General features: G+C 50.7%; 1 protein-coding gene and 1 long non-coding RNA gene across 2 annotated transcripts; one reads left to right on the top strand and one right to left on the bottom strand.

Moving 5' to 3' along the window:
• Window positions 1-1,869: 1,869 nt before the first annotated feature.
• Window positions 1,870-25,221, top strand: SLC13A5 (solute carrier family 13 member 5). Its single transcript, XM_035138859.3, has 12 exons — window positions 1,870-2,017; window positions 7,421-7,549; window positions 8,427-8,563; window positions 9,578-9,804; window positions 11,669-11,837; window positions 12,912-13,034; window positions 14,433-14,645; window positions 15,600-15,721; window positions 16,141-16,259; window positions 18,877-19,038; window positions 20,143-20,280; window positions 21,984-25,221. The coding sequence occupies exons 1-12, from the start codon at window positions 1,910-1,912 to the stop codon at window positions 22,107-22,109; spliced, it is 1,773 nt and encodes a 590-aa protein (XP_034994750.1). The 5' UTR covers window positions 1,870-1,909; the 3' UTR covers window positions 22,110-25,221.
• Window positions 19,386-23,813, bottom strand: LOC148683546 (uncharacterized). Its single transcript, XR_015947109.1, has 2 exons — window positions 23,651-23,813; window positions 19,386-19,841 (listed from the first exon to the last, which is right to left on the bottom strand). It is a non-coding gene; the product is annotated as an uncharacterized LOC148683546 (long non-coding RNA).
• Window positions 25,222-25,868: the final 647 nt, after the last annotated feature.

The raw sequence follows: 25,868 nt of genomic DNA on the forward strand, positions 1-25,868 counted from the left end.
ATCGATAGGAGCTCTGTCTTTGCAGACCCCCAAAGTCACAGAGAATGTGCCTCTGCCTGCATAGATTTCATGATTTAAAAGTATTTCCTAACTGCTCAAGATATTTTTAAAATAAAAAACCCTAAGTGGTATACAAAAACAGTCTTGTAAAAACTCTTTAAAAAAACAGGAGTCCAGGGGCAGCAGGGGCCCATTTACTGGGTCAGGGCAAGCCTGGCAAAAAAGACAGATTGATAAAGCCCATTTCAAGAGCTCAGAGCTCTTCATATCCATTCTCTCAGGGGTCTTCACAACGATCCTGTAAGGTAGGTAAGGATAATCACGCTCCTATTGCAAAGGCTGATAGCGACTTGTACCTACAGCCACCTTTCAGGTGAAACGAGATTTGCAGGCAGGACTTTGTGGGGAAACCGCTCCATGGCACAGGGGCATTATGGCCTGGAGGGGCCCTTGAGAGTGACACCAAGGAAGGGACTGGGCGGGCAAGGGGACCCTGCTTCCCAGAAGTGTAGAGCTGGAAGGGACCTGAAGTCTAGTCCAACGCCCTGGCTCTACATTACAACATTGGAGCCAACTCCTAGGGGCTGTGGTCCCTTCGACCCCCTATAAAATATTTAAGGGGGCCACCCCACCCCCCAGAAAAAGTTGGTGGGCATTGCCATTCAAATAGTGTGCGTGAAGCGCATCATGTGATCGATTATGCGGGGCAAGGCTTAAACCCCGCCCCCCAATATTTTATTCAAGTTGGAACCCCTGCTCTACCAAGGCGGTGACCTCCAGACGACGAGCCGGTATCTTTCCAGGGAACTTCGATGAGGTCGCACCAAAGGCAAAGTGACCCCCCCCCCTTGTAGCTTCCCGTCACTTTCAGCGCAAAAATCCCGGCCTTTGAGGAAGCTATTTCTTTGCGCAAGAGCGCACCACGCGTTGTGCAACCTGAAGGGGAGGTGACCCCCAACCCATCTGCCTCTCTGTCCTGCGGCTGCCCCCAAACACAAGGGGTGCCCCGCCCCCTCTCGCTTGACTTTCCTCGCCCGAGGAAATTTTTACTCTGGGTGTAACTTTCCAGTTCCAGCTGTTTCCCTGGATCTGGCGAGGAAGGGGAGCAAGAGATCCCGCCCGTGCGGCGGCGGCGGCGACTCCTGCGCTGCCAGGCCAGGGCACTCTGCACGCGCTCAGAGGCGTCCTGCGGCCGTGAGAGGCGACTAAGGCGGCAGCGGAAGAGGAGACAGGTTCCCGGAGTGGGAAGGGGGGGGGAAGAGGAGTAAGGCGGGGGCTGGCTCGGTCCCAGGTGTAGGAACGTTACTTTTATATACAGTATAATATAGCAGGGTTAATCATTTCCATATTGAATTTACACAGCAGCAAGCGGATTGCTGACTCGTTTGAGTCCTTCCTGCCCTCTTGGTTATTAATCCTTTTTGTCCCTCTTCAAAGAATACACATGAATCTGAATGATAACAATATAAACTAGTTTACTGTCAGATTCATTGAGTGCATACTCAATTGATATAAACTATATATAAGATATTAGTGAGTCCTAAATAGACTCCATCAGAGCATTTACTTCTTAACACTTCTATAAGCAGCAGCCTAACCGACCAAGGGACCAAACTAAATGACACATAGTGGCTGTTGGTCCTCTCTTAGAATATGGGATTTGACTTTCCAGTTGCAGCTGTTTCCCTGGATCTGGCAAGGAAGGGGAACTCTGCACGCGCTCAGAGGCTTCCTGCGGCCAGGAGAGGCGACGAAGGCGGCAGCGGAGGAGGAGACTGGTCCCCGGAGTGGGAAGGAGGGGGGGGGAGAGCAGTGGGGCGGGGGCTGGCTCGGTCCCAGGCCGGCGCTGTTGTTTAAAAGGCCGGCCGGCGAGGCGAGCGCGGCGCTGTCTCTGTCTCTGCGTCTCGGGATGCCGTCGCCGTCGCTGCTCCGCTCTCTGCTCCGCTGCAAGACCCTGATCACGCTGGCTGGCGCCCCGCTCGCCCTTCTGCCGCTGCCGCTTCTCGTGGCCACCCAGGTCAGTCAGCCAATCCGGCCGGCCGGCCAGCCCGCCTAGTGGGCAGAGCAAGGTCCCTCTCCTAGCCAAGCGAAGGGGCGCCCCCTCTTCCTCCAGTTCCTCTTGAGGTGGCTCGCCGAGCCTCCCCGGACAGGAGCAGTCTACCGCCCAGGACCAACTTTTGGCCCGGCGCTGCCTCCGGCCCGGGCTGCCGCTTCTCTGCTGCTGCCAGGGCCAGACATGAGCGTCGCTTCGGGGGGAGAAGCCAAGCCACGCCAGGTCCAAGCGGAGCCTCTCCAGAGGCCGCGGGGGTGTTCTTTTTGCAATCGCCCCTCCCGTCTCTTTCCTAGGGGGCGTCCTGAGGGTCCCTCAGCGGGCCTCTTCTGCCGACCATCAGCAGCGCCCCCTCCCCACTCGGGCTCCCTCAGCATCCTGCCTCCGACAGCGGAGGGAAGACCTGAGCGTCTCCCTCCCAGAGTGCCAAACCCCTCCGCCTCTTTGGGGGTATTGAAGACTCGGGAGGGAGGGGGAAACCTCCTCAAAAGTAGCCCCCGCCTCAAGAACAGGCGGGAGAGAGAGGGGAGGGGGGACTGGGTGCCTGAAGAGGGAGCTGGCAGTCACCATCGCCGCCACCTATAGGAGCAAAAAGGATTCAGACAAATACAATGGAACCTCCATGTCTAGGGAGCGTATACCTGTAAATGCCAGGCACACCAGAGTTTGGGGGGGGGGCTCGGTCTAGAGGCACTTGGCAAACAGGAGGTAGCCCTAAGCAGTTCCTGTGCTGAGGGACAAGCATTCTGCATAAGCAGAGAGACTCTCGTTTCATTCCAGTCCGAGCACTGACCCGATTCAAATCTGTTTCTGGCTCTGATGCTCAGTAGCAAGCGGGGTGGGGGTGTGGAGGGAGGGAGAAAGAAAGAAAGAAAAAGATTTTCGGTGTTGTTTTGAAAGGGGAAAGCTCAGCACCAGCCCCTTGTCAACTGGAAGGAGGAGCGCTAGTCCCAGCTCAAGATAGGCACCTTGAGAGGGGGCCGCCCACGCTGAGCCCCCTGCTCCGCCCCCACTGGTGGTTTTTCAACAGAACTCATAGGGCCATCACTCGAGGATTCTTTAGTTGAGATTCCTGCATTGCAAGGGGTGGGCCAGAGGACCCTTGGGGATCCCTTCCAACTCTACAATTCTATGATTCTAAGGAAAGAGTTTCATAGATGCATCCTGCGGCACACACTTCAAGAGCTGCCTAGGAGAGTGGCAAGCTGTGTGCCCAGCGAGGAGCAGATTCTGCCTGCGTTCGCCACAATGCTACTTGGATCCTGTGGGGTGTTCAACCAACAATGTCTGCACAGGCAACTCTAATAAATCTCTAAATCTTCTTGCCCATCCCATTGAAAGATGCAGCTTTAGTACTGTGTCGCCAGCAGTTCCCCCCAATGCTTTCATGATTTCGATATTCTATTTATTTGCGCAAGCCGAGAAGGTGTCCCTCCTTTGGGCTTTTTCTAGACTTCAGCTGCAGTTAATTTCTAAGCCTGGTTGTATTATTGACCTTTAAAGAAATGATTTACTCCAAGCGGGTCAGGAGGGCATTGGCTGGTGTTGGGTGGAAGGGTGCAAGGTGTCCCAGGATCCCGAGGGCATCAGGCGCTTCTTCAGGCAGAGAGAGGGTGTTTGGACAAAGGGAAGCCCATTTGCCCATGTTAGGTCCTGATGGCGGGCCTGGGAGGCGGGAGAGGGCAGGACCCAGGCACCAAAGGGTTAAAGGGGCCAGGAACATTAGGAAGGACCTCCTGACTCCCCAAGCTGCTCAACACCTACTCCAAGACTGCTTGGGAAGGTAACGGGCTCTCCTTGCTTAGAGGCTTCAGGGATGCTCTGGCAGTGTGGGTTACCAAAATCAGCAGAGGAGAGGACCAGATGACCTTTGGGTACTGAAAACTAGGAGGGCATATATATATATATGGGGGACTCAGCTATACAGCTGCAAATATTTCATTTTACATGCATTATACAAGTGTAACACTAGATGGCGATGGTGAGCTAATGGCAAATTCAATATATTTTAAAACGGTTTTTTAAAAAGCATTTTCACAATGGTTTTTAAATATATATAGCCTAGGGCTTGCTGATTAGAAGGTCGGTGGTTCGAATCCCTGTGACGGGGTGAGCTCCCGTTGCTTGGTCCCAGCTCCTGCCAACCTAGCAGTTCGAAAGCACGTCAAAATGCAAGTAGATAAATAGGAACCGCTACAGCGGGAAAGTAAACGGCGTTTCCATGTGCTGCTCTGGTTTGCCAGAAGCGGCTTTGTCATGCTGGCCACATGACCTGGAAGCTATATGTCGGCTCCCTCGGCCAATAATGCGAGATGAGCACGCAACCCCAGAGTCGGTCACGACTGGACCTAATGGTCAGGGGTCCCTTTACCTTTATACATGTCTTCATTCAGCCAGAGAGAGGCTTAGAACTTACAAGCTTCCTTGATTTTCCTATCTGTACTGTACATGTCTGCCTTTTTTTTTTCTTTAAACGTGTGCTAAAATACTTCTGTTGTAATCAAGAACCCAAGACCTCTGTCTTGCCATGCTCACTTCAATCCCCTGCGGGACATTTGCAGTCGATCTGGACCCCTTGACACTCTCCCACCCAAGTTTCAGGACGGATAAAAGGAAGTCCTTCTTCATGCAGTGCAGAGTTAAATTATGGAACTCCCTCCCACAGGAGGCAATGTTGACTACCAACCTGGATGGCCCTAAAGACGGCTATTGATAGCTGCTAGCCATGATGGCTATGCTCTGCCTCCACAGTTGGAGGCAGCAATGCTTCTGAAGACCAGTTTCTGGAAACTACAAGAGGGGAGATGGGGTCTTGTGTTCGAATCCTGCTTGAGGACTTCCCATTGGGACACCTGGTTGGGCACTGTGAGAACAGGAGGCTGGACTAGATGGGCCTCTTTGGCCTCATTCTGCAGCCAGGCGCTTTTGATGTGCTTCTGTTTTCCCCAAATGTAATTACATTATAGGCCCCAGGGATGCAGGAGGAGGCTTCTGGGCTTGGCGTTTGGGTGGTCCTGGTGGGGTTCCCCAGGTACTGGATGCGGTCCCACCCAAAAGAGCCCCAGCTGCCCCTTCTCTGCACCCTGAGGGCGACTTCCCTGCTGCTCCTTCTGGTGCTTTTTTTTTAGGTGCTGAAGTCAGCATGGGATGAATGATCTGCTGGGTCAGAAGACTGAGAATGTTCAAAAAACAAGAAGAAGCGAACCCCATACCATTTATTTCTTCTCTGTTTCCTTTTCCTTCCTCCACTGATGCAGTGATCAGATCACAACAGGCTGCAGCTACAAAAGCAACAACCAACCCTGGAGAAAAGAGCTTTTAAACACGCTTAACAACCAACCCTGCTTTTCCAGAGAACTCTGGGAACTGTAGTTCTTCTGTGAGGTAGATGGGCATCTCCAAAGAATTCCCATCACTCTTAGCAAACTACAGTTTCCAGGATTCTTTGAGGGAAGCCATGTCTGTTAACAACGTTATAAAATCGATCTAAATGTGGAGGGTGGCTGATTTATCAGGCTTTTGTTATCGTACAATAAATAGGCCACCTGCCCCATGCAGACAGGTCTGGACCAATGTGGAATTTGACCCCCTGCTTCTTTTTTTTCTTTTTTAAGAGGGGTCTTGTGGGTGAGCAGGTCTATTTGTTGCCCTGTGTTCTGGCAAACAGTCATTTTGGGCACAATCAAATGGAGAGGCAATGAGGTGTTTGCCCCAATGATCCCCTGTTGATAGGACGGTAAATGGCCCTGTCTTCCCACAGGAAAATTGACTTGACAAATTCTAGGCCATTTCAGCCTCTCATTAGCAGTTTGATCTGGCCTGTTTACGCAACATTAATCCAGAGAGTCTGGCTTGTGGTTGGCATAATTGTGGTTTGGTGGAGATTCATTCCAATTACGGACTGTCAGAGGAGTAATTAACTCTCCTGCATGTTGTAGTTGTAAATTTTTATGCGGGGGGACTTTTGGGTTCTTTTTTTATGAATAATATTTATTAATTTTTCTTCACCAAACATATATAATTTTTACATTTTCCATACAATAATTCACCCGGTTACAAAAAAGTACCTAAACATCAGCAAGAAAAAAATAAAAAATAAATAAAAAAAATAAAAAATAAAAATTTAGAAATTTAACAACAACAACAAAAAAATGAAACAAGAAAAGAAAATTGCTATTTGGTTCTAGTGACACCAATATCCTTGCTCTTGGAGTCCCCGAATGAATGTGGGTCTCCTTCCCCCTCCCACCAGCCAGTCCACTCAGCTCCTTTTCTGCCTGTGCAAATTGAATTCCGTGTGCACCTTAAAGGCAGCCTCACCTCATTGTTTTCTGAAACAATTTGGAAACTGAAACACAGAACCCTCTTTCAAAATGTGCACCTCTGAATTTTGCAGTGTAGTTCTCCAGCCAAGGAACATGTGCAAAGATGTATGTTTCTAGTGTAAAATGTGCATCTTAAATTGTGACAATAGCTTACAAACATGCATTATATTAGGGGAAATTGTTCTGCAAAATATTAGGCACTACTGCATAGCAAAATGTGTATATTTTGATATAATAACACTTAATGCTGATGAATTTTATGGAGGACTTTTTAAAAATGAAAATTGCAAACTGATGTGGCAATGTGGAGAACTGAAGAGTGGAAAATGAGCTGAAATAGCGGGTTATCCCATGCCTCCTGAATCTGCAAGGAGCTTGCTCTCTTTTGCACTGGTTTCTGAATCAGGCCAGAGCTGGTGTCGCCATTAGGCAGAGTGAGGCAGTGGCCTCAGGAGGCAGATTCTAGGAAGCAGGGAGCAGGGAAGAGCAGGGATGGGGAGAAACTCCCTGCTGGAACCCCTGGAAAGCAGCTGCTGCCAATCAGTGTGGGCAATGCTGAGCTAGCTGGATCAATGTTCCTACAAACCTCAGGTCTTAGTGTCTTGGGGCTTTTGAAAAAAGAATCCCGCAATGTGTTCAGTACCACAATAGCTCTGGGCAGGCAGTTATTTGGAGAGCGGGGCTGGCAGCGAACCCAGTGAACACACAGGCGAAGGTTTACGAAGACCAGTGATTTCATCAATCAAGCCTCTTCCTGGCAAATCTGGGAAACTGGAATGGATGTCCAGTTCCCCAAAAGTGGGGTGCACCAGTTCAACCCATCCCAGTGTCTCCTGAGGAGGCTGGGCCTCTGGTCCAGCCACCGTGCTTGGCCAGCAATTCCTGGGCCCTGAGGCATCCCTGCCTGTGTCCTGCATTAGAGGGGGCTGGACTAGAGGATGCTTTGAGTCTCTCCTAACCATACAATTCTACAGTTCTGTGAGTCTGTGATCACTGGGCCTGATGGGACTCTCCCTCCCTCCCTCTCTCTTTTCTCTCCTTGCAGGAGGCCAGGTGTGCCTATGTGATCATCCTCATGGCTGTGTATTGGTGCACAGAGGTGATCCCTTTGGCAGTCACAGCCCTCCTGCCTGTCATCCTGTTCCCGATGTTTGGCATCCTGGAGTCCAAAAAGGTAAGGCTCTAGGGCAGCAGAGGAGAGGCGCCCTGCGAGAAAAGTTTTAATTCTTCCTCCTCTACTGGCTGGAACCCGGAACCTTTTTTTGAGACTGAGCAAAATCCATAACTGAGCTCAGGAAGTCAGAGGACAACAGGGAGGCAGGGCAGGAGCAGAATTAGATCTACAGGTGAAACTCGGAAAAATAGAATATTGTTGAAAAGTGCATTTATTTCAGTAACGCAACTTATAAGGTGAAACCGATAAATGAGATAGATGCATGACATGCAAAGAAAGATATGTCAAGCCTTTATTTGTAATTGTAATTGTCGTTTGGTGGGTCAATTATAAATGGAATGTACTTAATGAAATGTAATAGCAATGTTTATTTTTGTATTATTGTAACTATTTGTTTTATTACTGTGGAATTTCCAAAAGAAAGCATTTGTAAAAATTAAAAGAAAAATAAAAAATAATAAGTTGCATTACTGAAATAAATGCACCTTTTGACGGTATTCTAACTTTCCGAGTTTCACCTGTATACACACAGACAGGTTAGCACTTGAATGGGGTAGAACCAAGAGGGAGGCTGGGTTGGGCCCTGAAAAAGACGAGCTGAGCCACAGTGCAAGCTGGGCCACCCTGGGAGGGGAAATGCACTCTGTGCATGGCCAGAGGTGACTGCAAGGACTATAGGCATTCCAGACCTCAAAGAAGCCCTGATGCCAGAATATAGAGGGTGGGTGTTGGGGAGAGGGGAGGGAGCCCTCCCTAGAGAGGCAAGGAGTGGAGGAAGGCAACCTAGCCAGCCACCATGAAGCTGCACCATCTGTAACAACAGTGGCCCAAAGTGACCAAAAGTTATGCCTCCTTCATTTCCCTGCTCACTTCCCAGGTGTGCATGCAGTACCTGAAGGACACCAACATGCTCTTTGTGGGGGGGCTGATCGTGGCCGTCGCTGTGGAACACTGGAACCTGCACAAACGGATTGCCTTGAGGGTGCTGCTGATTGTTGGGGTCAAACCTGCCCTGTAAGTGACTCCTGTCTAACCACCCCAACATCCCAAGTGAGACTAGGTGGGGTGATGGCTGAGCTTCTAATGCAGTGTGTGTGTGTGGGGGGGGGTGTTATACTGGGTCAGGACCGGAGGCTTACAAGTAACACTCATCATATGCTCAGAGGGCCTCCTTTCACAACAGATGTCAAAAAGGAAAACAACTACCAGACTTTTAGAAGACATCTGAAGGCAGCCCTGTTCAGGGAGGCTTTAAATGTTTAATAGATTGTTGTGTTTTATTCTTCTGTTGGAAGCCGCCCAGAGTGGCTGGGGAGACCTGGCCAGATGGGAGGGGTATAAATAATATATTATTATTATTATTATTATTATTATTATTATTAGTAGTAGTAGTAGTAGTAGTAGTAGTAGTATTAGTATTACAGCTGCTGCTTGGGCATGCGAACCAGTACATTGCCCCAGGAGGCACACCCTCCCATTTATTTTTCCGTTTTGCAAAAATTTTACAACTCTTGATAGTTTTTTTCTTCTTTTTTTTAAAGAAACATCAAAGCGATTTGCATGGAAGTCAAAACAATGAAATTAAAAATAAGAAAAAAATAACAGCCATAGTTAAAGGCTTTTGAGAAGTTAAAATAACAATAGGCTAAAAACGGATGTAAAAATTGCATTGGCTTTCTAAACATTGCATAGGCTTGTCATGTGTGCAGCCAGATTTGTAGACCCACCTTTGAGGGTGGGGGGGGGCAGCTTCAGCTGTGCTCTACAGGGGTCCTATCCAGCACAAAGCCCCTGCTGCTTCCAGGTTGCCATTTCCTGGCTGAAATCCTGCATGATTTGCCCCCAACCTATCCATCCATCCTCAGATGTATGTGTTGTTTTTCATGAGTGGGTGGGAGTCAAGGAATTTAAACGCCCTCTGCTTAGTCACTTGGGGCTGATCCTCAGTCACCCCAAGCGACCACCTGGCAAACTTCCCTCTCTCCTGCCTGCCTGCCTGCTCACTGCCTGCCTCTGTCCTCTTTGCAGGCTGATGTTGGGCTTCATGGGGGTCACAGCCTTCCTTTCCATGTGGATCAGCAACACAGCCACCACCGCCATGATGGTTCCCATAGTCCAGGCGGTCCTGGACCAGATGAACCGGTCCGAGCATGATCTGGCCGTCATGGAGTCTGCAGCTGCTGCTGGGCAGCACAGCAACGGCAAGGGTGAACTGGAAGGGAAGGTGGCTGCCTTGGGGCTCTCCACAGTGCCGGGTAAGTGGGCGACGGCTGCAAGGAATCATGGGACGGTGGGGGCGGGGAGCGATGGTTAAAAAATAAATAAAATTTCTCAACCTCATTGTCAAGGCTTCACGGGATCCTATCCCTCTCACGGTGGGATGCCAAGAAGTAGAAAAACAAGAAGAGTTCTTACCATGTAGTTGATTCAATATTCACAGAGAGAGATGAAGGAATGCGGTCTCTCTTAGTTAATCATGTAAATTCCCACCCCCTCAATCCCTCCTATTCTATGTCACCCCTGCGCCAGCTCATCTGTGCTTTCTGCCTCTGAGTTTTCTGTTCTATTACTCTCAAGGCACGCCTTGTTCTGGGGGACGGGGTGTGTGTCAGGAATGCTTTCAAGAGACACTGAATCTGTTAGCTGTCTCTCCCCTGGTGCTTCTTCTTCCTGCTGCTCTCGCGATATTTCCCAGCTCCTCCCCTCTGCAGCCTCTGAACTATGACCTTCTGCAAACCATTGTTCTAAATCTACACTGCCCTCCTCTTTTCGGGAAGGTGTAGGAAAAGGGGGGGGGACAGGTCCCACCTTTCCTCCTCAGTCCAGCCCCTGACGCTCATGTGGAACTCCCAGTGTCAGATTTTTAAGAATCATTTATTTCACGTGTTTATAAACCTCCGCAATGCATGGTCTAAGGCCATCAGAGGAGTGCACAAGACTAAACTGAATTGAAATCCAAAGTTGACTCCAACTCAAAAGAGCAGACCTCTTGAAAGTAAGAAGATCAGAAGAGCCTGCTGGATCAGACCAGTGGCCCATCCTGTCCAGCATCCTGTTCTTACAGGGGGGAACCAGATGCCCATTATTAAAAACCTGCAAGCAGGACCTGAGCACAAGAGCACTTTCCCCCTCCTGCCATTTCCAGCCGCTGGTATTCAGAAGCATTGCTGCCTCAACTGTGGACGCAGAGCACAGTCACTATGGCTCATAGCAGCCTCCAGGCAGCCATTGATAGCCCTCCCCCACATGCATCTGAAATTAGCATTATTTAGCCATGCCTATCAATTTCAGTGGGTCTGCTGAGCAGGGCAAACACTGCATACAACCCACCAATTCTAAAAAGAGCGAAAGCCATGTCGGCGAGTTCTAAGCATGGCTAAAAGCATTCTAAAAATGACAGGCACTTCTGAACTGCCCCTATTTCCCGCTGGAATTCAACCCCATAATAACTGGCAAATTTCAGGTTGCGCAATTCCAATTGATTGGGAGCTCTTGTGCCACAAACCTGCGTCCCCTAAAGAAGGAGGTTTTTCCCTGCAATGAGGGAAGTGGTGGGGAAACGGCCCGGGGAAAGTTTGCTTTGATGCAACCGTCTCCTCCGCAAACTAATCGGAGTGAATGCTCAATTCGGCAGCCAACACTGTCTAATCTCTCTGCAAACAAATCAGGTTAGCTGCTGTCTGGAGGCTGTTAAGAGCCATAGTAGCTGTTCTCTGCCTCTGCAGTTGGAGGCAGCAATGCTTCTGAATGTCAGTTGCTGAAAGCCACAGGAAAGGAGAGGGGCTCTTGTGCTTGAATCCCAATAGGTTGGTCGTTGTGAGAACAGGATGCTGGACTAGATGGGCCTCCTTGGGTCTGATGCAGCAGGACTCTTCATATCATAGCTGCCAAGTTTTCCCTTTTCTCGTGAGGAAGCCTATTCAGCATAAGGGAAAATCCCTTAAAAAAAGGGATAACTTGGCAGCTATGCTTCATATGTTCTTCTGCTAAACCAGGTGGGTCTCTCCTGAGCCAGTACAATGCACCTCTTGCACCTTGAGGGCTCACTCTGGTCTCTTTCTCGCACCCACCTGGTGTCACATTGCAATCAAAGGCCAAATCAGCTTTGTCTCCTTCCAGTTGCGAGCAATGGGCACTTGCCGGACACCTCCAAGATGTGTGAGAGGGAGGCCAAGAAGAGGCTCAACAAAGGGATGACCCTCAGCATCTGCTATGCTGCCAGCATCGGGGGCACAGCAACCCTGACCGGGACGGGGCCAAACCTGGTCCTCAAAGGTCAGATGGACCAGTAAGTCTCTACCCCACCCACAACATGACGCACAGCAAAGGCTGGACTCTGCTGCAGCTCTTTTATTGAAACCGAAACAGTGTGGCGTGGTTTTTTTCTTGGGAGTCATAGCGGGCTGAAAGGGGGCCTGTGTTTTGTTCAGCCCTCTTGGTCACTTGCTGTGTTACTCCTAAACAATCCAAGCTGGGGTTTTCCCAGAACAGCCCTCCCCCCCCTGTTCCTGATGACTTCCATATTGCTCTCCTATCAGTCTAGTCTGCCTTGGTCAGACACCACCTGCATTTTTGTGTCCAGTTTAAGGCTGGATCTAGACACGTCAAGAAATCGTTTTAGGGAAATGCGTTGTAAACTGCATCATGGGAAATCACGTTGGCGAAAGGCGGGGCTCCACAGCACCATCTGGTGACATGGTGTTATAACGTATATAAAACACTTTTTCTTTGCTCGTGTAGCTGAGTCCTAAGAAGGAGATTGGCAAGCTGGAAGGGGTGTAGGGAGGGCAGTCAGAATGATCCAGGGTCTGGAAACTAAGCCTTACGAGGAAAGGTTGAGGGAGCCGGAAATGTTTGTCCTGGAGAAGAGGAGACTGAGAGAGCCGTCTTCAGATATCTGAAGAGCTGCAACCTGGATTCATGGAGTTCTTTGACTCATAGTTGGAAGGGGCCACGAGATGCAGGAATATTTCACTGACGTGGGGCTTGAACCAACGATCCTAGGATCCAGAGTTTCATGTTCTACCATTCAGAGCCACATAGATGGAGCAGGCTTGTTTTCTGCTGCTCCAAAGGGGAGGACCCAAAACAACAAATTCAATTGACCGAAAAGGTGATTCCAACTCAAAATTAGGAAGAACATTCTGAGGATAACTGGAGCAGGCTCCTTGGAAGCTAGTGGCCTTTCCTTCAATGGACGTTTTGAAAGAGAGGTTGGATCTGTCAGGCATCCTTTAGTTGTGATTCCTGCCTTACTGGGGGTCAGACTAGATGGCCCTTAGGGGAACCCCTCCAGCTCTACACTTCTACGATTCTGCGATTCTAGGCTTTTCAACCATTTCCTCCCCCCCCCTCCTTCCAGGTTGTTCCCTGAGAACGGCGACATCTTGAACTTTGCCTCCTGGTTCGCCTTCGCCTTCCCGAACATGCTCCTGATGCTGACCCTCGCCTGGTTCTGGCTCCAGATCTCCTTCATGGGGGTCAAGTAAGGACTCTGCACCTTTGGGTGGGCTGGTGGATAACGTGGCCCTGCTTCGTCTGGGGCTGGGGCCTCATCCACCCTAATCTTCCTGGACTCCCACCTCCCTTTCCTTGTCCCTGACCTCTGGCCTAGCTGGCTGCCCCTGGGCTTTGCTGGGAGTCCAGCAAACAGAAGACCTTCAGAAGAGCCTTGCTGGATCAGGCCCATGACCCATCTTGTCCAGCATCCTGTTCTCACCATGGCCAACCAGATGCCCCAATGGGAATCTGGCAGAGAGAACCTGGGCACATGAATCCTCTCCCCACCGGTGGTTTCCTGCAACTGGTAAATTCATGGAGGAGAGGGCTATTGAAGGCTACTAGCCATAGTGGCTGAAAGCCTTCAGCTGCCCTTCATCCTAAAGGGGCCTCATTGCGTACACATAAAAACACACTCACATCAATGCGCTTTCTCCACTAGGGCTTTGGTTGCGCCACTCTGAAGGGCCAGTAGTGGTGTAGAGGTTAGAGTGTCGGACTCAGGTGGGAGAGACCAGGGTTCAAATTCCACCCCCACTCGGCCATGAAGCTCACCGTGTGGGCCAGTCACTGTCTCTCAGCAGCAGAAAACAACCTTTCTCCCTCTTCTAAAGGATGCCATATAGAAGAGGGAGAGAGGTTGTTTTCTGCTGCTCCAGAGAAGCGGACATGGCTTCAAACTACAAGAAAGAAAATTCCACCTAAACATTAGAAAGAACTTCCTGACAGTAAGAGCTGTTTGACAGTGGAATTTGCTGCCAAGGAGTGTGGTGGAGTCCCCTTCTTTGGAGGTCTTTAAGCAGAAGCTTGACAGCCATCTGTCAGGAATGCTTTGATGGTGTTTCCTGCTTGGCAGGGGGTTGGGACTGGATGGCCCTTGTGGTCTCTTCCAACTCTATGATTCTATGATTCTCCATTTAACCTACAGTACCTTGCAGGGGTGTTGTGGGAGTGGCAGGGAAGAGCCATGTAAGCTGTCTAGAACTCCTTGGAGAAACAAGTACATTTCCCTGATCATGGCTGCTCTGCCACGCCACCTGTGGCTTTGCTCTGGCCATGACCCGTGCCACCCCAGCTTGGCTCTCTCCTGGAGCCTCCAGCACCTCTCGTGAATGCCCTTTCCTGGCATTTCTCTATTCTGCGTTCAGATCTTTCTCCCCCTCTGGGTGTCCTGTTGACCTCACAGGCAGCCCGTCACACACAATACACACAAACGTGCCAAGTTCCCAAGTTGAGCCAGGTGCCTGGTTGTGGGACCCTCTCCTCCCCTCCCTCCTTCCTTGTTGAATCCCCCAGGTTGTGTCCCAAAAGGTCAGCCTGATAGAGCGGTTACCTGGCAGTCTACTTGGCCCCCTGCCTTGACCACCCTGCTCTTTCTCCCCAGCTTCCAGAAGACCTGGGGCTGTGGGACCCAGAGGACCGAAAAAGAGCTGGCCGCCTTGCGGGTGCTGAAAGAGGAGCACCGGAAACTGGGGCCCATCTCCTTTGCAGAGTTCAACGTGCTGCTGGCCTTCACCCTGCTTGTCCTCCTCTGGTTCACCAGGGACCCTGGATTTGTCCCCGGCTGGGCCACCACCTTCTTCAACAAGGACAAGGAGTGAGTGGGTTTTGTTCTTGCCAGCCATTTTGCAGACTGGCAATACTACCTGTGTGGTGGTGTTTTGTACTTTTTTTGGGGGGGGGCACCAGGCTTAGGGGACTCAGGTGCCTTCAGGCAAATGGCTCAGGGCAGGATTGCTTGCAACAAAGAGTCTCCTCCTGCTAGTACTGGAATGTTCCGGGTTCGAATCCCTGCTCGGCTGGGAGACTCTGGGAGCAGCCCGGAGGAAATCTTGCTTGTTGCAGGAAATTTGGGAGGTTAAATGGGAGAATCTGAGCAACTTGGAGGAACTCAAGAAGAGCTCTGTTGGATCAAGCCAATGGTCCATTTAGTCCGGCTTCCTGTCCTCACAGTGGCCAGGTACCCCTAAAAGCCTAGGGATCGAGATAGACTGCACCTGCACCTGGAGGTTCCATATGAACCTTTTTCTGTGCCATGCATAATTTCACAAACTGCTATCCTGTTGCCTCTTACTCACTTTATCTCTAAACCAGGCATCCCCAAACTTCGGCCCTCCAGATGTTTTGGACTACAATCCCCATCATCCCTGACCACTGGTCCTGTTAGCTAGGGATCATGGGAGTTGTAGGCCAAAACATCTGGAGGGCCACAGTTTGGGGATGCCTGCTCTAAACTAAAAAGTCCCAACCATTCTTCATAAGAGTTGCTCCATCCCTTTGATCATTTGGGTTGCCCTTTTCCAACTCTGCAATCTCATTTTTGAAAGGACTCCTGGAAGAGGCCCAGAGAGAGCTGCAGCAAGGAGCTCATGTCTTCTGGGAGCTCATGTTCTCTTTGGGGTGTGTGGGGGTGTGTGTGTGTGTGCTTCTGGCTGGAGGTTTGAGGCATTCCACTGGCTGACCTGTTGCTTTTGGGACTGAGCAAGGGGAATGGGACACTGCTGCCACCTCCTCCTCCTCCTCATTCTTCATCTTCCCAAACGTGTCCCAGGTATGTGACGGATGCCACCGTGGCCATCTTCGTGGCCTTTCTCCTGTTCATCCTTCCTGCCACCAGGCCCAAGTGTGGCTTCTGCAGTCCAAGCAGCTGCGACGTAGAAGAGGCGGAGGAAGGTAAAGGAAGGCGGAGACCCCCCCCTCCCGAGGGCCCTTGAGGAGGCTGGTCAAAAGAGACAGACCAAGAGGGGCGTGCCAGGTTCTGCCAGTATTTCATAGCATTGTGGGCTTGGAAGGGACCCCCAAGGGTCATCCAGTCCAACCCCCTGCAATGCAGGAATCCCAGCTGAAGAATCCCTGGCAGGTGGCTATTCAACTTCTGCTTAAAAACCTCCCTTGGAGGAGAGCCGGCCACCTTCTTCCCCTATTCAACAGTTCCTACCCTATAAAGTTATACCGATCTCTGTGTGACCCATGTCATGGCACCCAGCCTGCTGGCAGCCTCCTGCTGGTGCCAGCTGCATGGTGGGTGGGTGGGTGTCCTCGCTGGCCCCTGCTTTGCCTCACACCCAACTTCTCTTGGACTCTCTCCGTAGCTATGAAGGAGCCCTTCTTCCCTGCCCCGTTGCTGGAGTGGAAGGTGGTCCAGCATAAGATGCCATGGAGCATCGTGCTGCTTCTCGGAGGAGGCTTCGCGCTGGCCCATGGGAGTGATGTAAGTCCTTGGTGGTAGCAGGAGGTGGGGGAAGACTGGCTGGTTGCGGGCATCAGAGAGCTCTGCCAAATCTGGACCTTTGCCACCCAACTTTGGAGGCATGCGTTTCATGTGTGACTGCCTCAACAGTGGCAGCACCACTGAATATGTCTCTCTGTCTGTAAATAAAGGCCAAAGGGTGCCTCTAGCCACATGCAGAGTGCACTACCCTTTCTGAGTATGTGAGCTCCTGTAATGTTGGGAATTGTGGGAGGGAGCAGGGGCCTATGAACCTCCAGGCAAGTCTTGGGTGTGGCCGCTCTCATTTTTGGAAAACGTATTCCCTTCAAAAGCTTGAGAAGGAAGGGGAAGGGAAATCCTTCTGGGAAATCCTCGCAAACGATTTATTGTTTTATTTCCCTGTCCTCATTTAATCCCCACAAGAACCCTGTGGGGTAGGCTAGGCTAAGGGGCAGCTCACCCAGTGAATTCCATGGCCGAGAGGAGGGGATTTGAACCCAGGGCTCATCCAGGTCCCAGTCCAACGCTCTAACCACTACAGCTCTAAGGTGGCTGTAGTGAGGCCTCCTCCTGTGTGCTTAAGCCATGGGGAGTGGGGAATTTGAGGGGCCTCTGCCTGAGCTGAGCCTGACCCCCACCGCAGTAGCCGGTCCCCAGTCTCCCTGGCAACACTAGAAGCATGCCAGGGCTGGCTGTTCTCCAGCTCAGAGGCCGCCGTCAATTGCGCCAAGCGAACCGCAGCGCTGGTGGGGCTGGCTGTGCCCCATGGCAGAGAATGGTGCAGAAGGTTGCAGGCCTGTCCTTCCCCCTGTTCCATCCGGGGCTCTTGGAAGTGATTCCCATGATGGTGTTGTTTCTCTGGCTTTGAGGTGGTGGTGGGGAATGTGCTCTCCACGATGCCACTTGGCACCAGAGCCCCCTCCTGCCACTGCCAGCTGCATTCTGATGTCCCCGGGAGAAGGGAGGACTTGACCTAGTTTCAACTCGCTCGGAAATGGCTGCAAACTCTCTCCCTGGTCATATTGAGCACCACTGCAAATGATAGGTTTAAATGCAAACAAAAAACAAAAAAAAACCCACCCCGCCAGCCATTCAGCAGCCCCTCCGGAACAAGCCTCCCTTGTCTTCCCCAGAAGAACTTGGCCTGAGCCAAGCCCTGCCGGGCTCAGACAAAAAAGGTGCTGTGCGCTGCCCAACCTGCCGGCCTCATCCATGCATTGGAAAAGAGGCCTCTTCAGCAGCAGTGTGCAGGACTTGGCTCCGCTAAGCTGGTTCCTGCTCTAATCCTTAGAGCCAAATAACCCCAAGGCATATTCGGGGGAATCGGGAACTGGACCCCCATTTCTAATGTGCGGAGGGGCCCCAATTCAGTAAGGCACTCTCTAGCTCAAGAGGAGACCTGCATGGATACCTCCCCTGGGATGAGGCTCCTCTGTGCATTGCCTGAGCTGTCTGAAGACAGAAAATGCTTCCGAATCCCAGTTGCTGGAAGCCGCAGGAGAGAAGAGTGTTGCTCTTGTGCTCAAGTCTTTATTGTGGGCTTCCCTTTAAGGCACCTGATTGCCCCCTGTGAGAACAGGATGCTGGACTACATCGGCCACTAGCCTAACTCAGCAGGGCTTTTCTTATGGAGGTTTGTCTTAAGGAGCAGAACCTCCATGCCTAGGGATAGTCTACCTCTGAATGCCAGATCATAGGGAACAACAACTGGAGAGTGCTTAACTGCTTAGGTACTGCTTGCTGGTTTCCCATAACTGGTATCTGGTTGGGCTCTGTGAGAACGGGATACTGGGCTAGATGGGTCACTGGCCGGATCCAGCAGCAGTCTTATGCATTTTGTGGGTTTTGCAAAGCCCTACATGGGCCCCAAAGGGTTAAAGACACACACCCCTCAATGGTTGGACAAATACAATAGATTGTCAGAGACCACAGTGACAATAGATTGTCAGAGACCACAATAGATTGTCAGAGACCACAGAGACCATTTTGGGTGCCCCCCACAATATTGTCATGGAATGGCTGGATACAGGGGTGGGAGGCACCAGCTGGGAAACCCCTAAGGGAACCTCCAGGGGAAGAAGGCTCAGGTGGTGTTGGGATGCCGATGAGTGTCAGAGGGAGAAGAGGGAGGAGGAGGTGTTGGAAGCAGAAGAGGCAACAGAGTTTTGTGAGCAGGAAGAGGCTGTGGCAGAGAGCAGTCCAGACTAAGAGGCAGAATCATAGGCTGGGGAGGAGTGGGGTCAAGAGGCAGAGATGAGGCAGGCTGCTGAACAAGCCAAGGGAGTCTCCCCCTCCTGCTGTGACCAGCTCCCCTCCCCGCTGGTCTCCTAGAACACACGGAGACATGGAAAGAGCAGAGCAGAGGTTGGTTGTGTGCAGACGCAGTCTAAGACTACTTGGGAAGTCAGGGAGAGGAGGAGACTTAGAAGGTGGTGGGAGGCAGGGATCTCCAGCTCTCACAACTGCCTTGCTGGAGCAGGACCTACTGGGATCTGTTTTGGCTTCTTGAATACAGAGTTCACTTCACTGACACCATGTTTTGCTTTGATCGCGGACCATTGCTTGACTTCAGCACCAGGCCATATTCTCTTTCTCTGCTCCTACCCCACAACGCCAGGCTTCAGGGCTTTCCAAATGGCTGGGGGACCAGATGACCCCACTGCACAGCATCCCCCCCTGGGCCATTGCCATCATCATCTCCCTGGTCATCGCCGTCTTCACCGAATGCACCAGCAACGTGGCCACCGCGACCCTCTTTCTGCCAGTCTTCGCCTCCTTGGTAAGGGAGTTTTCCTCCTTACTGATTTTAATTTATCGTTGCGGCTCTACGCATCACAACCCTCAACCCAGCTCGTAAGGATTAAAACAAGGGGAACCAAGGCGGGATGGAGGATTCCAGCCCCCTGCACACTGATGGCCGGCCAGGGTTCCAGTGAGGTTCACATTTAGGCCCACCTGAATATGTTTCGAGGACTAGGACCTAGATTAGGACTATCTCAACTATCCATGCCAAGTATCAGGCAACAGGTCTCTGCCCCACAAGCATACAGTTGTTTGTCTGGCATATTTGTTTAGAAAGCCTGGAAAAGAGGAGAATAGAATAGAATAGAATAGAATAGAATAGAATAGAATAGAATAGAATAGTAATGTATTGGCCAAGTACCAACATACTTGGAATTTTGCTTCGGCTACATTGCAATGTAATCACAATTTAGATGGAACAATAGTATTAAAAGCCGAGCTAAAGTCCACAAACAAAACTCGCACATAGGCCCACAGGGAATCCAGATGTTGCAGGATGTAGTGCAATGCCATGTTGACCATACATCTTTTCCCCAGATCACCAGCGGATTGACTTCAGAACAGGTTGAGGTGGTTGTTGATGCCTCTGGTGCCGACTGAATGGCGCTAGTTGATAATGCTTGACTTTCGAACCTGCTATAAAACTGATTCAGGTCGTTTGCCAGTTTTGGACTCTCTGGAGCAGAAGAAGATGTTCTCTTATATCCAGTAATGTTCTGTAAATTCTTCTAAAGAGTAGCCGAGTCCCTCTGAGATATGAGAGCCATCTTCAAATATCACCTGGGGGAAGGAGTAGGCTTGTTTTCTGCTGCTCCAGAGGGGAGGGCACCAAAACAATGGATTCAAATGACCAGAAAAGAGATTCCGACTAAACTCTAGGAATGACTTTCTGATGCGAAGAGCTGTTTGACAGTGGAAAGGAGTCTCTCAGGAGTTGGTGGGCGGGAGGTTTTCAAGCAGAGGTTGGAGGACCACCCCTGTCAGGGGGGATTTAGTTGCGACTCCTGCATTGCAGGCAGTTTGACGTGATGACACTGGGACCCCTTCCAGCCCCATGATTCTCTGCTCTCTTTCTCTCCAGTCGCAGTCCATCAAGGTCAACCCCCTCTACATCATGATTCCCTGCACCCTCAGCACCTCGTTAGCCTTCATGCTACCCGTGGCCACCCCTCCCAATGCCATCGTATTCTCCTACGGGCACCTCCGCATCTCAGACATGGTAAGGGGGCAGCTTTGCTATTGCTCAGGCCTCCCCAAGCCTCCCCAAAGGCTGCTCTCTGTGGGTGCTGCTAAGAAGCCAAACCTCTAGATCAGGCATCCCCAAACTTCGGCCCTCCAGATGTTTTGGACTACAATTCCCATCTTCCCCGACCAATGGTCCTGTTAGCTAGGGATCATGGTAGTTGTAGGCCAAAACATCTGGAGGGCCACAGTTTGGGGATGCCTGTTCTAGATCAGTGGTTCCCAAAGTGGGAGGTACCACTCCCCTGGGTGAGGGGGGATTCCCTGGAGGGGAAGTTTTCATTTGATTTTGAAGAAATCATGGAGTAGTAGAGTTAGAAGAGACCTCCAAGAGCCATCTAGTCCAACCCCCTGCAGTGCCTCTGCCTCCTTGCTTGGCTTAGGTCTCCCAGATTTCTTTTTGTGTGTGTGCAAGGAAAGGAAATATCTAGGGCATTTGTACAATTGATTGCTACTGTTTTGAATTTATTATCTTCCTTAGTGGGTCACACAAACCGTTATTCTGAATAATGCTTTCTGTAGGGTAGAGGGGCACTGGGGAGGTGTTTATGGGACCAAGTGGGCGATTTCCATCCCCCCAAAGTTAGGAAGCCACTTCTCTAATGTTTTGGACTACAACTCCCATCAGCCCTTGCAGCCAGCACACCATATTAGAATAAATAATACTTGCCCACTGGGGGGTTGATGGGAACTGTAGCCTAAAACATCTGGGTTGGGGACGGCTGCTTTAAGGGGCCGCTAATGTCACCTGTCGATTGTGACGAATCTTAAAACAGCTGCTGTGGGGCTCAGCTGAAGGCTGAGCAGGCAAGAAGGCCTTGGCTGTCTTGTGGCCGGCATGGAGAAATCTCAGTGGGCTTGACCAAGATGACACAACTGAGTGCATTGACTGATGGTAATCGGCAGATGTTTCCCAAACTTGGGTCTCCAGCTGTTTTTGGACTACAATACCCATCACCCTGACCACTCGTCCTGCTAGCTCAGGCATCCCCAAACTTCAGCCCTCCAGATGTTTTGGACTACATTTCCCATCTTCCCCAACCACTGGTTCTGTTAGCTAGGGATCATGGGAGTTGTAGGCCAAAACATCTGGAGGGTCGCAGTTTGGGGATGCCTGTGCTAGCTACAGACGATGGGGGTTGTAGTACAACAACAGCTGGAGACCCAAGTTTGGGACACTCTGCTCTAAAGGGTACCAGCCATGATGGTTTTTCTCAAAGCTTCTGAATACCACTGCAGGAGGAGAGACAGCTTTTGTGGTCAGGTCCTGCTTGTGGACTTCCTATAGGCAGCTATAGAGGATTAGGTACATTCATAGAGGAGGAGAGGGCTCTTGATGGCTACCAACCACAATGGCTACGTTCTGCCTCCACGGTCAGAGATAGCAATGCTTCTGGAACCAGAAGGACCATTGGACTCATCCAGCGGGCTGATCTTATGCTCTTAGGATGTTTTGTTCTTCAAAACATCTGGGCCACGTGAAGGGAGAGAGCACACAATTTGCACACTGTGTTCCTGGACAAGGAGATCTCTCTGGGTAAGGGGTGGTTCCCGCCTGACCAGGACAGGTCATGCTCTGATGGCAACGTCTCCTCCTTGCCACCCTCCCACAAAAGTCTTCTACTGCCTGAACTTGACCCATGAGACACCTGCCTCCTCCTCCTCTTCTCTCCCCCCCAGGCCAAGACAGGCATCGTAATGAATGTCATCGGTGTCTTCTGCATCACCCTGGCCATAAACAGCTGGGGCCGCGCATTGTTCCACTTGGACACCTTCCCTTCGTGGGCCAACGCCACCGGGGCATGAGGGCCGGGCCAGCCAAAGAGGACCTTGGCACGTGGGCTTCCTCACCTCCTCAGCCGCCTGGGCCCTGGAACTTCCCCTCCAGCGCTGGCCCTTTGGAGTCCATGGGTGTGTTTTGGGTTGAGGCCAGAGACTGTTTGGAACCTGCCTCAACGGCTGCCTCTGCTGCTTGCTGAAAGGACCCTGAGGAGGACGAGGGACCCCCGCAGGACGGGCATCTTCTCCTGGGACCAGCCGTCCAAATGGAATAAAGGACCGTAAAACAGGACAAGGAAGAAGTTGCTGCTGCTGCTACTTTTCACAGAAACATAGAATTGTGGAATCGGAAGGGATCCCCAAGGGTCATGTAGCCCAACCCCCTGCAACGCAGGAGTTGCAAGTGAAACATTCTCCTTTGACTGAGGGCAGGCATAGGAAACCTTGGCTCTCCAGATGTTTTGGAACTACAACTCCCATGATCCCTGACCACTGGCCCTGTTAGCTAGGGATCATGGGAGTAGTAGTTCCAAAACATCTGGAGAGCCAAGGTTGCCTATGCCTGACTTGAGGGAGTGGGGAGACCACAGGCCTGGCAAGACTCTCAGCCTCTGAGGGAGAGCCTAGGGACTCCCACAGGCCATGGGAACCAGGATCTGCTTCCTTCCTCCCTCCCGCCTGCCTGGGGCCTGCAGGTTAACCATTGCACAAAGAAAGAGACACACGGAACAAATACTTGACCCAGAGTCCAGCTGGGCAGCAGGCCCCACTCAGGTGGACACAAAGCACATAGGAAGCTGCCTTATACAGAGTCAAACCATTGGCCCATCTAGCTCAGTATTGTCAACACTGGTTGGCAACAGCAACTCACCAGGGTTCTAGGCAAGGCTCCCTCCCATCCTTACCTGGAGAGGCTCCTGGAGATTGAACCTAGGACCTTCTGCATCCAAGGCCAGGTGGCATGCCACTGAGCAAAGGCCCAGAGCTTCCCCAGGTGGCCCCTTGAAACTTAGGAGCCAGCTCCTAGGGGCTGAGGTCCCTTCGCCCTCCCCCAATAAAATATTTGAGGGAGCCAGGACCAGCAGCTGCATGTGGGCATTGCCATTAAAATGGTGTGTGTTCACTATGCCATGTGGCACTCTTGCCTTAGAATGCCTTGAGGAAATGACTCCTTTGCAGGCTCTAAGCCAGGAAGGTGGAGTGGCCACTGGGCTGGACGTGGGCAGGGAAGAGGGCTGGGGTGGGAAGAAAGACAGAACAGCCAGGTAGCCCTAATATATTTAATGTTGTTATTTAATTGCCTTAAAATATTAATAAAGCACCACTTGTGTTTTGTAAATTTTAAATAAACTGCTTGTTAATTCACCCTAATGCCTTGGAATGCAAGTTTCACAAGTTAACAAGTTCCACAAATTAGCAGAGTTAACATTCCCTTTTTAAACTCACGGCAGCGGATGCATTTGCTCAGGTTTGCTAGAACCTCTATAATAATATTATCCTGGTTCCCCCCCCTTTGATTCCCTCTGATTCCCTCAGTCTTCTGTAAAAGTATGAAAGAGTTTACTCACACATCATCCTCTTCACAATATGATCCCAGAAGGCAGACTAGCTTAGAAAAGATACATACACTTGGAAACTATCCCATAGGGAATGGGTTCCATTGTCCTCTCTTGGCCAAGAGGGCATTTCTGGCTAAGAGATGCTGTTTCTTTGAGAGCAAAGTCAAAAGAGAGAGAATATGGCTGCAGCCCAGTGCTTTTGTGTTACCTGCCCAGTTGAAGCCACACCCACCTTGTCACATGCAGAGGAAGTCTTTCCCAGCTCAGGAGGAGAAGTTCCGACTCACTGGTGCAAACATCCCCTTTCTATGTCCACTCTAGGGATGTTGTACTTGACTGCTCTTGTGTTTCACATCCCACAATTTGATCCGGCACTTGATCTGTGTCTTTGCTGGGATTCTTAGCTCTGCTCTTTCCAGGCACATGTCCATTTTTAAAAGCTGTTTTATTTTTTGCCCCAGCGCTTTCCCCATGAAAACCCACTCTTTAGTGCTCAATCAGAGCAAATGTCAATCCAGCTTTCCCATTTCACAGAATCATAGAATTGTAGAGTTGGAAGAGGCCCTGAAAATCATCTACAGTACTCCAATTTCCTGCAAGGCTGGAATATGCAGCTGTCCCATATGGGGATCAAACCTGCAACCTTGGCATTATCAGCACCGCACTCTAACCAACTGAGCTATTCCCAATTGCTCCAATTGAGCTTTAAAAAGTGGGTTTTCACAGGGAAAGCTCTGGAGAGGAAAAAGTGTGCTCAGACACAGAGCTTTAAAGCGTGGGGTCCATGCCCAGAAAGAGTGGAGGAAAGCTAAGTGTGGATAAGCCCTCAATTAACCAAACTAACTCAAAGAAACTTAGCGCTCACTGTTTCGGTCGCTGCCAAAGAGGGATTGAGAGCAGGACAATGAAGGTCCAGTCCTCCGTCCTTAGTGCTGGAGTGGTGGGAAGCTGCCAAAATTATGAACTAGGAGGCTACAGAGAGAGAAGGCAATGAGGGAGAGGGAAGTAATTCAGTTTGTGTTGCTATGAAACCTCAAAATGAAGCCTCCTGCCCTGAGTTCTCTGCTTCTGTTTGGATTGCAAACCTTGGGTGCGTTGATCTTCCCCACTGTATATTGTTGTAGGTTTGGGGAGGGGTCTGTCTGGATGATGCCCTGAGTGTCTTCCAATACTTGGGGGTCCTGTGCCCAGTGATGGTTGGAATCTAGCAAATGATACTGTTGTTGAACTTGTCAGACAAGTTTATTGGTAAGACAGCGAGTGACCTTATTTGGCCACTTGTGTCCTCATCTGTATCCCCAAAGAATGAGCTGGGTTGCAAGAGCTACCACTGTGTTGGTGCCCTCCAGGCTAATGAGTGGACCTTTCCTCCACCCGCCTCACCTGGCTGCTAGGTAGGCAAACAAGAACTGGAGTAGTGTGGGTGAGATGAACTGGAGCCAGGCTGAAAGCCTGCTTGTTCTGTACTGGACCCAAAGTTACGACTAGTAGAGAAGAAAGATCTGCTGCGGTGTTTGATGCCCTTCCATCTTATGCTCAGGTTTATGTATGTGTAAATAAAGCCATATATCCCAAACACACCACGGTCTCTTCTGACCTTCCTTCCAAGGAAACCAAATGTTGGGTATGAGCCTGGAACCCCTGGAATCTCTCACTGTTTGGAGAATGGGGTGGTGTGGAACAATATATTTTATGACTTAAAATTTAAGCAGGGGGGCTTGCAAGGCCTCTTTCTCCTGGGATGGGCAAAGGTGGCCAGGGGGCTCCAGGCCCTTCCATGCCAGGGAAGGACTTGAAGTATTTGTTGCTGAACATAAGAAGTAGGGCAGTCTCTGGCAGCTGAGTCTGCTTTCTTGAGCCAAAAATGTGGGTCTTCACTGCTGCTCCCCCACTTCCAGGTTTCTCCACCTTTGTCATCAGCACCAGATATCCAATATCCCTGTACGGAAGGGCGAAAGGATGCTGAAAGCAGGCAAAGGGCATCCCAAGCAGCGTTGGAGATGAACTCAAGGATTGAACAAATTTATCTCTTTTTCTCCCCCTGTTTTAATCTCACATGCCTGGATTTAGGTGCATTCAGGGACAAAACCTGAGTTTTGTTTTTTGTTTTAAAATGCCGCTGACTTATGCTGGATTTTTCGAGTGACCAGCAAGGGCTGCCTCACCCATTGCAAAATTCCTACCTGAAAGGTAAGATTTGGCAACCCCAAGATTGCTGCCTTTAAAA

This window comes from Zootoca vivipara, chromosome 14 (assembly GCF_965207765.1).
Source record: "Zootoca vivipara chromosome 14, rZooViv2.hap1.1, whole genome shotgun sequence".
NCBI classification, from domain to species: domain Eukaryota; kingdom Metazoa; phylum Chordata; class Lepidosauria; order Squamata; family Lacertidae; genus Zootoca; species Zootoca vivipara.